Genomic DNA, 13,886 nt, shown 5'->3' on the forward strand with positions numbered 1-13,886 from the left:
CCGCTGACCACCGCGGAGGCACCGCTCAACCATATCCCTGTGGTGCCCACTGAGAACTGGCCTGCTCCTGTAGCCGTGACAGCTGGACTGTCTACTTCTTCTGCACCCTTGTCTGCTGAACTGTTTGCTTAATCTGTTGTGCCGCGGACCTACACCTCTACAACATCTCATGCCCGTACCAAGAGACCACGTGCCGGAGGATTCACCACCGTGAGGAGACAGTGCATCGCCTTTCTGCGGGACCGGATTGGAGACATCTCGCGCCGCCTGCGGTGCCACCGAGGGTTCTTCCAGCCACCTTCCACCATTGTCCGGAGACTGATAAGTTAAAGGGAACCTGTCACCCCCAAAATCGAGGGTGCGCTAAGCCCACCGGCATCAGGGGCTTATCTACAGCAATCTGGAATGCTGTAGATAAGCCCCCGATGTATCCTGAAAGATAAGAAAAAGAGGTTAGATCATACTCACCCAGAGGCAGTCCCGGTCCTGTCCGGCGCCTCCCATCTTCATCAGATGACATCCTCTTCTGGTCTTCACGCTGCGGCTCCGACAAAGGCGTACTTTGTCTGCCCTGTTGAGGGCAGAGCAAAGTACTGCAGTGCACAGGCGCCGGGCCTCTGCAGTACTTTGCTCTGCCCTCAACAGGGCAGACAATATACGCCTGCGCTGGAGCCGCAGCGTGAAGACCAGAAGAGGACGCCATCCTATGAAGATGGGAGGCCCCGGACTGGACCGCCCGCGTGAGTAAAATCTAACCTCTTTTTCTCATCTTTTAGGATACATCGGGAGTTTATCTACAGCATTACAGAATGCTGTAGATAAGCCCCTGATTCCAGTGGGCTTAACTCACCCTCGATTTTGGGGGTGACAGGTTCCCTTTAAACTGTTGTTACCTTTATAATAGTACCCCCCTGCTTGACCTACTATTGTTTTATATAAAATACCTGTTAACCCTTGCATTGCCTCCTGTGTGTCACTGCATCCTACGCACCTGCTAGCATCCTACATGTACATAGGGAGAGACCTAACAAACAACTGAAGAAGCAAGCCAAGAACGTTATTGACTAGTGACGTATCTGCCTATAGTCCCCAGCAGTCTCCTCAAACTGTGTTTTTTCTGAAACGCTGCATTTACATGGGGTCCATCTGGTTTCCTTTTGTTGTTTATTTTTAGAACGGAAGAAAATGTTCTGCTTTTCTCCCTTTCTAAGCACAGAATTTAACAAATGCAATAATAAGCATTAACAAAAAGGAGACCCTCCAAATGCAATGCTAATTATCACAAGCAATTATAGGGGTCACTAGGATGTTTTATACCTTCTGGAGGAGACCTATTTTACATGTATTATTATAATTTATTATTAAACCCTTAAAGCGAACCTGTCATTGGATTCATGCTGCATGAAGTACAATCAGCTCTATCCCGACCCCTCAAAAACATACACACTTGGCTCAGGAGACGAGGTGGCCCACACACTGGTTGTATACTTCATGGATTTTAGCTGACTGAGGTGTACAGAAGCTTTAATAAAGTAATATGTGTAATTATGTCACCAATTATTTGATCAATAAATGCAAATATATTATTCAAATGGTAGAGCTCACAATCATATGTGGAGTCTCAGGTTAATCTCACCTGTCTGAAGCAGTGAGGAGGGGCTGGCTGAGATCCAGTCTCTTTCAGGTATTTTTCCCAACTGAAGTGGCCTGTACAGGAAAAAAGTTAGACATCTACTATTAAATCCAAATGGGGATCATAGCATTAGTCATTAAGGATTCATACAATACAACACTAATTAGTAATGTAACCATGTGCATGAGACCATCATTGCCCACAATTGTAATAGTCATAAGCTGATCACGGTGGATCAGTGGTTAGCACTGTTGCTGTGCGGTGCTGGGGTCCTGGGTTCAAATCCACCTAGGACATAATCTGCAAGGAGTTTGTATGTTCTCCCTGAGTTTGTGTGGGTTTCTTCCAGATACTCCAATTTCCTGCTGAAAGGGTGTGAAAGATTGTTGTGTACATGTTCCTGAAAACAACAAATTGCGTAGTGTGAATATTGATATGTGGTTTTATCGTGTTTTCTGGCAACATGTGAATTGTACAATGCACAGAGTGTAGTGTAACTAATGCAAAATGTGATAGGTACTGATGCTGATGTGTGGGTACTGTAAGGTAATGCCTAAGGTAACTCTGGTACACTCAGCTCAGAAGTAGGGAAAGTATAGTACACAGTTTGGTTCGTAAGATAGATACTTTAGGCATAGATTAGGGTTTAGGGCCCAGAACAGTGACAGAGCAGAGGATAGGTAGTGGTGTGCCTTATTAGTGCATGAAATGGTTGAATGTTTGGGACCAGCCCAGAATGGGAGGGTGTTATGTCAAGTAAAAAAGGGGAACTACTTCCTGGTTTAGCGAGTGAGAGTAAGTGTGAAGTTCGTTTCAAGACAGGTAAAAGGGGTGGGACAGTTAAGGGCCTGTTTCGGTGAAAACTAAATGTTGAGTATACGGTCCTAAGTGGGTTAAGTGGGTTGAATATCCACTAAGTATCATTGATAGAGGTGGTACTAAAAGAGATGAGCTGTCTTAAGGGGATGGGGTGGGACTTGTTGGGAACGGTGGGGTTTTAAAATTGGGAAAACGTTGTATTGAACATAAGAACATAATATGTAAAATGTAATGTTATTCTTAATAAAAATCTATTTAACCCCTTAAGCCCCGAGGGTGGTTTGCACGTTAATGATCGGGCCAATTTTTACAATTCTGACCACTGTCCCTTTATGATGTTATAAATCTGGAACGCTTCAACGGATCTAGGGCGATTCTGACACTGTTTTCTCGTGACACATTGTACGTCATGATAGTGGTAAAATTTATTCGATATAGCTTGCGTTTATTTGTGAAAAAAACGGAAATTTGGCGAAAATTTTGAAAATTTCGCAATTTTCCAAATTTGAATTTTTATGCCCTTAAATCACAGAGATATGTCACACAAAATACTTAATAGGTAACATTTCCCACATGTCTACTTTACATCAGCACAATTTTGGAACCAACATTTTTTTTTTGTTCGGGAGTTATAAGGGTTAAAAGTTGACCAGCAATTTCTCATTTTTACAACACCACTTTTTTTTAGGGACCACATCTCATTTGAAGTCATTTTAAGGGGTCTATATGATAGAAAATACCCAAGTGTGACACGATTCTAAAAACTGCACCCCTCAAGGTGCTCAAAACCACATTCAAGAAGTTTATTAACCCTTCAGGTATTTCACAGGAATTTTAGGAATGTTTAAATAAAAATTAACATTTAACTTTTTTTTTTTTACACTAAATTTATTTCAGCTCCAATTTGTTTTATTTTACCAAGGGTAACAGGAGAAAAGGGACCCCAAAAGTTGTTGTACAATTTGTGCAGAGTACGCTGATACCCCATATGTGGGGGTAAACCACTGTTTGGGCGCATGGCAGAGCTCGGAAGGGAAGGAGCGCCATTTGACTTTTCAATGCAAAATTGACTGGAATTAAGATGGGACGCCATGTTGCGTTCGGAGAGCCCCTGATGTGCCTAAACATTGAAACCCCCCACAAGTGACACCATTTTGGAAAGTAGACCCCTTAAGGAACTTAACTAGATGTGTGGTGAGCACTTTGACCCAACAAGTGCTTTACAGAAGTTTATAATGCAGAGCCGTAAAAATAAAAATTCATATTTTTTCACAAAAATGATCTTTTCACCCCCAATTTTTTATTTTTCCAAGGTTAAGAGAAGAAATTAGACCACAAAAGTTGTTGTGCAATTTGTCCTGAGTATACTGATACCCGATATGTGGGGTAAACGACTGTTTGGGAGCATGACAGAGCTGGGAAGGGAAGGAGCGCAGTTTGACTTTTCAATGCAAAATTGACTGGAATTGAGATGGGACACCATGTCGCGTTTGGAGAGCCCCTGATGTGCCTAAACATTAAAACCCCCCACAAGTGACACCATTTTGGAAAGTAGACCCCCATGGAACTTATATAGATGTGTTTTGAGAGCTTTGAACCCCCAAGTGTTTCACTACAGTTTATAACGCAGAGCCGAGAAAATAAAAATTCTTTTTTTTTTTTTTCACAAAAATGATTTTTTAGCCCCCAGTTTTGTATTTTCACAAGGGTAACAGGATAAATTGGACCCCAAAAGTTGTTGTCCAATTTTTCCTGAGTACGCTGATATCCCATATGTGGGGGGGGGGGGAAACCACTGTTTGGGCGCATGACAGAGCTCGGAAGGGAAGGAGCGCCATTTGGAATGCAGACTTAGATAGATTGGTCTGCAGGCATAACGTTGCATTTGCAGAGCCCCTGATGTACCCAAACAGTAGAAACCCCCCACAAGTGACCCCATATTGGAAACTAGACCTCCCAAGGAACTTATCTAGATGTGTTGTGAGAACTTTGAACCCCAAGTGTTTCACTACAGTTTATAACGCAGAGCAGTGAAAATAAAAAATCTTTTTTTTTCCCACAAAAATGATTTTTAGCCCCCCCAAATTTATATTTTCCCAAGGGTAACAAGAGAACTTGGACCCCAAAAGTTGTTGTACAATTTGTCCCAAGTACGCTGATGCCCCATATGTTGGGGTAAACCCCTATTTGGGCGCACGGGAAAGCTCGGAAGGGAAGGAGCACTGTTTTACTTTTTTCAATGCAGAATTGGCTGGAATTGAGATCGGACACCATGTCGCGTTTGGAGAGCCCCTGATGTGCCTAAACAGTGGAAACTCCCCAATTCTAACTGAAACCCTAATCCAAAAACACCCCTAACCCTAATCCCAATGGTAACCCTAACCACACCCCTAACCCTGACACACCCCTAACTCTAATCCCAACCGTAAATGTAATCCAAACCCTAACCCTAACTTTAGCCCCAACCCTAACTTTAGCTCCAACCCTAGCCCCAACCCTAATCCTAGCCCTAACCCTAGCCCTAACTTTAGCCCTGGCCCTAACCCTAGCCCTAACCCCAACCCTAACCCAAGCCCTAACCCTAGCCCTAACCCTAATGGGAAAATGGAAATAAATACATTTTTTTAATTTTATTATTTTTCCCTAACTAAGGGGGTGATGAAGGGGGGTTTGATTTACTTTTATAGCATTTTTTATAGCGGATTTTTATGATTGGCAGCCGTCACACACTAAAAGATGCTTTTTATAGCAAAAAAGTTTTTGCGTCTCCACATTTTGAGACCTATAATTTTTCCATATTTTGGTCCACAGAGTCATGTGAGGTCTTGTTTTTTTGCGGGACGAGTTGACGTTTTTCGGGCATGAGACATTTTTTGATCGCTTTTTATTCCGATTTATGTGAGGCAGAATGACAAAAAAACAGCTATTCATGAATTTCTTTTGGGGGGGGCGTTTATACCGTTCCACGTTTGGTAAAATTGATAAAGCATTTTTATTCTTCGGGTCAGTACAATTACAGCGATACCTCATTTATATCATTTTTTTATGTTTTGGCGCTTTTATACGATAAAAACTATTTTATAGAATAAATAATTATTTTGGCATCGCTTTATTCTGAGGACTATAACTTTTTTATTTTTTATTTGATGACGCTGTATGGCAGCTCGTTTTTTGCGGGACAAGATGACGTTTTCAGCGGTACCATGGTTATTTATATCCGTCTTTTTGATCGCGTGTTATTCCACTTTTTGTTCGGCGGTATAATAATAAAGCGTTGTTTTTTGCCCGTTTTTTTTTTTTTCCTACGGTGTTCACTGAAGGGGTTAACTAGTGGGACAGTTTTATAGGTTGGGTCGTTACAGACGCGGCGATACTAAATATGTGTACTTTTATTGTTTTTTTTATTTAGATAAAGAAATGTATTTATGGGAATAATATTTTTTCTTTCTTTATTTAGGATTTTTTTTTTTTTTTTTTTACACATGTGGAATTTTTTTTTTTTTTACATTTTTACTTTGTCCCGGGGGTAAAAGGGGACAGCGTTGCTCCGGGGGTCTCAGGGAAGCCCACAGGGAGCCCCCTCCCTGCGCGATGCTTCCCTATACCGCTGGCACAACGCGAATATGTTTGATTGCGGTGTGCCGGGGGTTAATGTGCCGGGGGCGGTCTGTGACCGCTCCTGGCACATAGTGATACCCGGCCGCGATCGCCCGCGCTCCCCCCGAGAGCACAGCCGATCGCATATGACGTACTATCCCGTCACTGGGAATTAAGTCCCAGGTCACCTTGACGGGATAGTACGTCACATGGGATTAAGGGGTTAAACAAAAAAAAGAAGTTCATTTCAAGATCAAGATGCAGTGGACTAGAGGCACATGAAGTACACATCATTCTGGCAGAATGAGGTCGTACCAAATTTCCTGCGGACCTTCCTGCAACGTCTGAGGCCTACAGCCCAAACTAGGCACTGAGTAGTGTACCTTAATTCCTTCCATACAGTGATAGCCGAACAGGTAACAGCGTGAGGGAAAATAAACGGATCTCAGGAATGCTACGTTGCCGGATGCGGAGTCCTTAGGGCTAACAGGAGCTGTTTAAAGACAGTCCGAGCTGAATGTAAGCAAATGCTTAAAATGTATTGTGTTGATGAAACTGAAACCGGAGGGTGCTGTGCCTGATACTGAGTGGTAAAGAATTATGTATTTGAACTGTCCAGTAAAGTTGAACTTGTTAAAACGAACCTCATGTTCCCCGATGTGTGCGCAGCTGGTCGTGGACCAAAGGACGTGGGGACAGCGAAGGCCTCTGGCCTGCAAGTGAGTACAATGCAATGCACAAAGCACGACACTTATGGACTTGGACATGATTTGTTTGTAAAGTGCCAGGGCATTATGGAGCAGCAGCTCACCCACGGCTACCATCCTGGGCACCTTACACTCCCACACTCCAAAGACATACTGAGAGCAAATTTAGAGATTGTGATCCCCAATGCGGATAGTGATGATCATGTCTGTAAAGCGCTGTGGAATTAATGGCGCTATAGAAGCAAAGCATAAGAATAAGAGGATAATGAGCTTTTTATCTCTCTCCCTAGCAGCACCTTTCCCTGGAAAGATTCCTTCACACCCTGCTTTAGGATGATGTCACTTGTCTGCCATGCTGTTGTCTGGCCATGCAATTAAAATTCCAAGTAAATCCTGTTTTATTTTTATCACTCTCCAAAAACTAATGAAGGTTTTCACACAATAGCATCTTCCTATTTACCACTACATGACTGTTCAGCCTCATAGGGCGTCGATTACACGTCCAAAATAACTTAAATGTAAAAATTAATATTCGGGTGTGCGAACAGTTGTCATTGATATATCTCAGTGATGTATTTCGCTGTACTGTGTTATAATCCAATAGAATTTGCATTCCTCAAAACCACTGCTTCTTCAATTTAAATATTACACATTTCCTTTTACTATATATATATATATATATATACACTCACCGGCCACTTTATTAGGTACACCATGCTAGTAACGGGTTGGACCCCCTTTTGCCTTCAGAACTGCCTCAATTCTTCGTGGCATAGATTCAACAAGGTGCTGGAAGCATTCCTCAGAGATTTTGGTCCATATTGACATGATGGCATCACACAGTTGCCGCAGATTTGTCGGCTGCACATCCCAAAGATGCTCCATACAACGCAGGATGGATCCATGCTTTCATGTTGTTTACGCCAAATTCTGACCCTACCATCCGAATGTCGCAGCAGAAATCGAGACTCATCAGACCAAGCAACGTTTTTCCAATCTTCTACTGTCCAATTTCGATGAGCTTGTACAAATTGTAGCCTCAGTTTCCTGTTCTTAGCTGAAAGGAGTGGTACCCGGTGTGGTCTTCTGCTGCTGTAGCCCATCTGCCTCAAAGTTCGACGCACTGTGCGTTCAGAGATGCTCTTAGGCCTACCTTGGTTGTAACGGGTGGCGATTTGAGTCACTGTTGCCTTTCTATCAGCTCGAACCAGTCTGCCCATTCTCCTCTGACCTCTGGCATCAACAAGGCATTTCCGCCCACAGAACTGCCGCTCACTGGATTTTTTTTCTTTTTCGGACCATTCTCTGTAAACCCTAGAGATGGTTGTGCGTGAAAATCCCAGTAGATCAGCAGTTTCTGAAATACTCAGACCAGCCCTTCTGGCACCAACAACCATGCCACGTTCAAAGGCACTCAAATCACCTTTCTTCCCCATACTGATGCTCGGTTTGAACTGCAGGAGATTGTCTTGACCATGTCTACATGCCTAAATGCACTGAGTTGCCGCCATGTGATTGGCTGATTAGAAATTAAGTGTTAACAAGAAGTTGGACAGGTGTACCTAATAAAGTGGCCAGTGAGTGTGTATATATATATATATATATATATATATATATATATATATATATATATACTAGATGGTAGCACGATTCTAACGCATGGGGTATTCTAGAATATGTATGTAGTTTATTTATGAAGATTTTAGAATAATACATTGAATACACAGGATTCGGCCGGCCGGGCGCGACCAATTAGCGAAGCGTGGTTCAAATCCCACGCCAATCTGAGCCCGGACTGCGTCTGTCGCTGATTGTTCGCGGCCAGCCACGCAGTATATAGCACAGCCACGTAGTATATAACAGCCCATGTAGTATATAGCACAGCCACATAGTATATAACAGCCAACGTAGTATATAGCACAGCCATGTAGTACATAGCACAGCCATGTAACACATTGCACAGCCACGTAGTATATTGCCCAGCCCACATAGTATATTGCACAGCCAAGTAGTATATTGCACAGCCCACGTAGTATATTGCAGCCACGTAGTATTTTGCACAACCACGTAGTATTTTGCACAGCCACGTAGTATATAACAGCCCACGTAGTATATAGCACAGCCATGTAGTACATAGCACAGCCATGTAACACATTGCACAGCCACGTAGTATATTGCCCAGCCCACATAGTATATTGCACAGCCACGTAGTATATTGCACAGCCCACGTAGTATATTGCACAGCCACGTAGTATATAACAGCCCACGTAGTATATAGCACAGCCACGTAGTATATAACAGCCCACGTAGTATATAGCACAGCCATGTAGTACATAGCACAGCCATGTAACACATTGCACAGCCACGTAGTATATTGCCCAGCCCACATAGTATATTGCACAGCCAAGTAGTATATTGCACAGCCCACGTAGTATATTGCAGCCACGTAGTATTTTGCACAACCACGTAGTATTTTGCACAGCCACGTAGTATATAACAGCCCACGTAGTATATAGCACAGCCATGTAGTATATAGCACAGTAACGCAGTATATAACACAGCCCACGTAGTATATTGCACAGCCACGTAGTATATTGCACAGCCCACGTAGTATATTGCACAGCCACACAGTATATTGCACAGCCATGCAGTATATAGCACAGTAACGCAGTATATAACACAGCCCACATAGTATATTGCACAGCCCACGTAGTATATTGCCCAGCCCACAGAGTATATTGCACAGCCACGTAGTATATTGCACAGCCCACGCAGTATATTGCAGCCACGTAGTATTTTGCACAACCACGTAGTATTTTGCACAGCCACGAAGTATATAACAGCCCACGTAGTATATAGCACAGCCATGTAGTATATAACAGCCCACGTAGTATACTGCACAGCCACGCAGTATATTGCACAGCCACGCAGTATATAGCACAGTAACGCAGTATATAACACAGCCCACGTAGTATATTGCACAGCCACGTAGTATATTGCACAGCCCACGTAGTATATTGCACAGCCACACAGTATATTGCACAGCCATGCAGTATATAGCACAGTAACACAGTATATAACACAGCCCACATAGTATATTGCACAGCCCATGTAGTATATTGCACAGCCCACGTAGTATATTGCACAGCCACGAAGTATATAACAGCCCACGTAGTATATAGCACAGCGACGTAGTATATAACAGCCCATGTAGTATATAGCACAGCCATGTAGTACATAGCACAGCCATGTAACACATTGCAGCCACGTAGTATATTGCCCAGCTCACATAGTATATTGCACAGCCACGTAGTATATTGCACAGCCCACGTAGTATATTGCAGCCACGTAGTATTTTGCACAACCACGTAGTATTTTGCACAGCCACGTAGTATATAACAGCCCACGTAGTATATAGCACAGCCACGTAGTATATAACAGCCCACGTAGTATATTGCACAGCCACGCAGTATATTGCACAGCCACGCAGTATATTGCACAGTAACGCAGTATATAACACAGCCCACGTAGTATATTGCACAGCCATGTAGTATATTGCACAGCCCACATAGTATATTGCACAGCCACACAGTATATTGCACAGCCACGCAGTATATAGCACAGTAACGCAGTATATAACACAGCCCACATAGTATATTGCACAGCCCACGTAGTATATTGCACAGTCCACGTAATATATTGCACAGCCCACGCAGTATATTGCACAGCCCACGCAGTATATTGCACAGCCCACGTAGTATATTGCACAGCCCACGTACTATATGGCACAGCCCACGTAGTATATAGCAATGTGGGCATCATATACCTGTTAAAAAAAAGAATTAAAATAAAAAATAGTTCTATACTCACCCTCCGTTGGCCCCCGGATCCAAGCGAGGCGTTTACCGATGCTCCTCGCGCGCTCCGGTCCCAAGAGTGCATTGCGGTCTCGCGAGATGATGACGTTGCGGTCTCGCGAGACCGCTACATCATCATCTCGCGAGATCGCAATGCATGGAGCGGTCACCGGAGAGTCGCGAGGAGCGGGATAGGCCTGTTCCTGATCCTAGGGGCCGACGGACGGTGAGTATATAACTATTTATTTTTTTTTATTATTATTTTTAACATTAGATCTTTTTACTATTGATGCTGCATAGGCAGCATCAATAGTAAAAAGTTGGTCACACAGGGTTAATAGCAGTGTTAACGGAGTGCGTTACACCGCGGCATAACGCGGTCCGTTATCGCTGCCATTAACCCTGTGTGAGCGCTGACTGGAGGGGAGTATGGAGCGGGCACTGACTGCGGGGAGTAAGGAGTGGCCATTTTGCCGCCGGACTGTGCCCGTCGCTGATTGGTCGCGGCGAAACAGCCACGACCAATCAGCGACTTGGGATTTCTGTGACAGACAGACAGAAATGACCCTTAGTCAATTATATAGTAGATCTCAAGGGCGGACATACCACATGTCTCTCAATGTTAAAATTAACCTACCCTTAAAATTATTGACTGTTCATGTCTTTGTCGGTGGGCAAACGTACAAAATCAGCAAGGGATCAAACACTTATTTCCCCCATGGTATGTTAGGTGGTTGGTGTGTATATGCAACTGTATGTGGCCAGGTCCCCCATCCCTAGTCTGATATAGTATCCCATACCCTGTGTACTGTCATTAGTGCTCGCTTCCTGTGACTGCGTCAGTGGTTTCCATATCCTGAAATCATGTCTGCGATACCGGACCCTACCATCCCTTATTACGTAAAATGCTCTCTAGTTATGTATGGTTTTGTCCTTTGTTAAATAACGTCCTGTTATGTGGAGCGCCATCCATTATTACACAGTATCATCTCTTGTCATCTACAGCACCATCCCTTACAATGAGTATTCTCATTATTTTTGTTATTCACAGCGCCCTCTCTTTATTGCATAATGTCCTCTCCTATAAAGTGTAAAATGACTGCTGAGGGAGCAGCATCTGACCAGAAGACCAGTCCATCAGCCGCATTCATCACGAAAGAAGCTTTCCCATGCTCCATCAGCCGTCATTTCAGTTGATATCTAAGGGTATGTGCACACGTTGCGGATTTCCTGCTGATCCACAGCATTTTTTGCGGTGCAGACACGCCGCAGATCCGCAAGTGCTTTATAGTACAATGTAAATCAATGGTAAAAAAAAAAATGCTGTGCTAATGGTGCGGAAAATTCCATGCGGAAACGCTGCGGATTAAAAGAAGTAGCATGTCACTTCTTTTTTGCGTTTTTGTACCCATTCCATTATAGAAATCCGCAGGGGTAAAAAATGCAGTAAATCTGCAAAAAATCCGCAGCAAATCCGCACAAAATTCGCACAAAAAAACGCGACAAATCCGCACCTGCGTTTTCTGCCAAGAGATGCAGAATCCACACCAGAAATTCCTAAGCCTAATCCACAACATGTGCACATAGCCTAACAAGAATAAAGAACAGAGAGGTATAAATAACAAAAATAACCAGAATCCGATATGTAAGTGACGGTGCTGTACATAACAAGAGGGAACTATGTGATAAGGGACGATGCTATACATAAAGAGAGGGTACTGTGTAATAAGGGGCGGCAATATATCTAATATGTACAGTATATCTGTAGCTTGGTCGCCATAAATGAGGGCCCAGATACATTTGTTGCACAGGGGCCTCAAGCTGTCTGTGTCCTCCCCGGATTATAGATAGATAGATAGATAGATAGATAGATAGATAGATAGATAGATAGATAGATAGATAGATAGATAGATAGATATAGAAAACAGCACACAAAAAATAGAAAAAAGTGGGCTTTTAATGCTTGAACCGCGTGGCAACGTTTCGAATATGGTATCCTTTTTCAAGCAATGAACATATAAATGAAGTGAGTTTATATAGCAAATATACATGTTCTTCATTAATAAAGTGTTATCAATATTCACATTTGTTTAGCCATTGTCACGGGAAGCCTAGGTAGGCAAGAGCTAATAACCCAGGTCCCTGCGATTTCCCTCAACTCTGGGAAACCCTGACTGACCCTTCTCCCAGAGTTTACACTGATGGTGTGCATGTCTGGGCCTCCATCCTCACCCTATCTCCTGTTTCAACCCTAGGCTGAAACCACCACCCACCACCCAGTGAAGAGACCACACACCAATACCCACAGTTAGCACAGACAAGGATAACAGAAAATATGCACCACGCCACAGTCACACAGGAATACACTATACTGTAAGTGCACAGGGCAAAACAAGTACAAATAAAGGAAGGAGAAAATATGACGAAGGGAAATATACCACCAGATACGAAACTCCTTCTCCTAGACCACCACTCCAGACCGAGATAACCAAGCACACGACAGAAGCTATAATCGGCGACGCCCAATGTTCAGAAGAACTATTTAAAAGGCAGTGGGCATGACCCAGCTTCCAATCCGAGCACCAGCTAAATTAACCCCGGACCAGCTAGATAAAATCTAACCGACGCCACTGAGCGCATAGTGGACAAAAGCGGAATTACCGCTGTCTGTCGAACGCCCTAGTATGAACAGCGTCCGACATGACAGCCATTCGTGCATATACACTCACCGGCCACTTTATTAGGTACATCATGCTAGTAACGGGTTGGACCCCCTTTTGCCTTCAGAACTGCCTCAATTCTTCGTGGCATAGATTCAACAAGGTGCTGGAAGCATTCCTCAGAGATTTTGGTCCATATTGACATGATGGCATCACACAGTTGCCGCAGATTTGTCGGCTGCACATCCCAAAGATGCTCCATACAAGGCAGGATGGATCCATGCTTTCATGTTGTTTACGCCAAATTCTGACCCTACCATCCGAATGTCGCAGCAGAAATCGAGACTCATCAGACCAAGCAACGTTTTTCCAATCTTCTACTGTCCAATTTCGATGAGCTTGTACAAATTGTAGCCTCAGTTTCCTGTTCTTAGCTGAAAGGAGTGGTACCCGGTGTGGTCTTCTGCTGCTGTAGCCCATCTGCCTCAAAGTTCGACGCACTGTGCGTTCAGAGATGCTCTTAGGCCTACCTTGGTTGTAACGGGTGGCGATTTGAGTCACTGTTGCCTTTCTATCAGCTCGAACCAGTCTGCCCATTCTCCTCTGACCTCTG

General features: G+C 43.6%; 1 protein-coding gene across 3 annotated transcripts in view; it reads right to left on the bottom strand.

Annotated features, from left to right (window-relative positions):
* Positions 1-13,886, bottom strand: part of SCMH1 (Scm polycomb group protein homolog 1) — a 434,218-nt gene that overhangs the window by 250,449 nt on the left and 169,883 nt on the right. For all 3 annotated transcript variants that reach the window (XM_077295619.1, XM_077295618.1, XM_077295617.1), the window contains exon 3: positions 1,637-1,707. In XM_077295619.1, coding sequence (XP_077151734.1) covers positions 1,637-1,707 — 71 coding nt within the window. The remainder of the gene's footprint in view (positions 1-1,636; positions 1,708-13,886) is intronic.

The sequence above is a fragment of the Ranitomeya variabilis genome, chromosome 3, assembly GCF_051348905.1.
Source record: "Ranitomeya variabilis isolate aRanVar5 chromosome 3, aRanVar5.hap1, whole genome shotgun sequence".
Classification (NCBI taxonomy): domain Eukaryota; kingdom Metazoa; phylum Chordata; class Amphibia; order Anura; family Dendrobatidae; genus Ranitomeya; species Ranitomeya variabilis.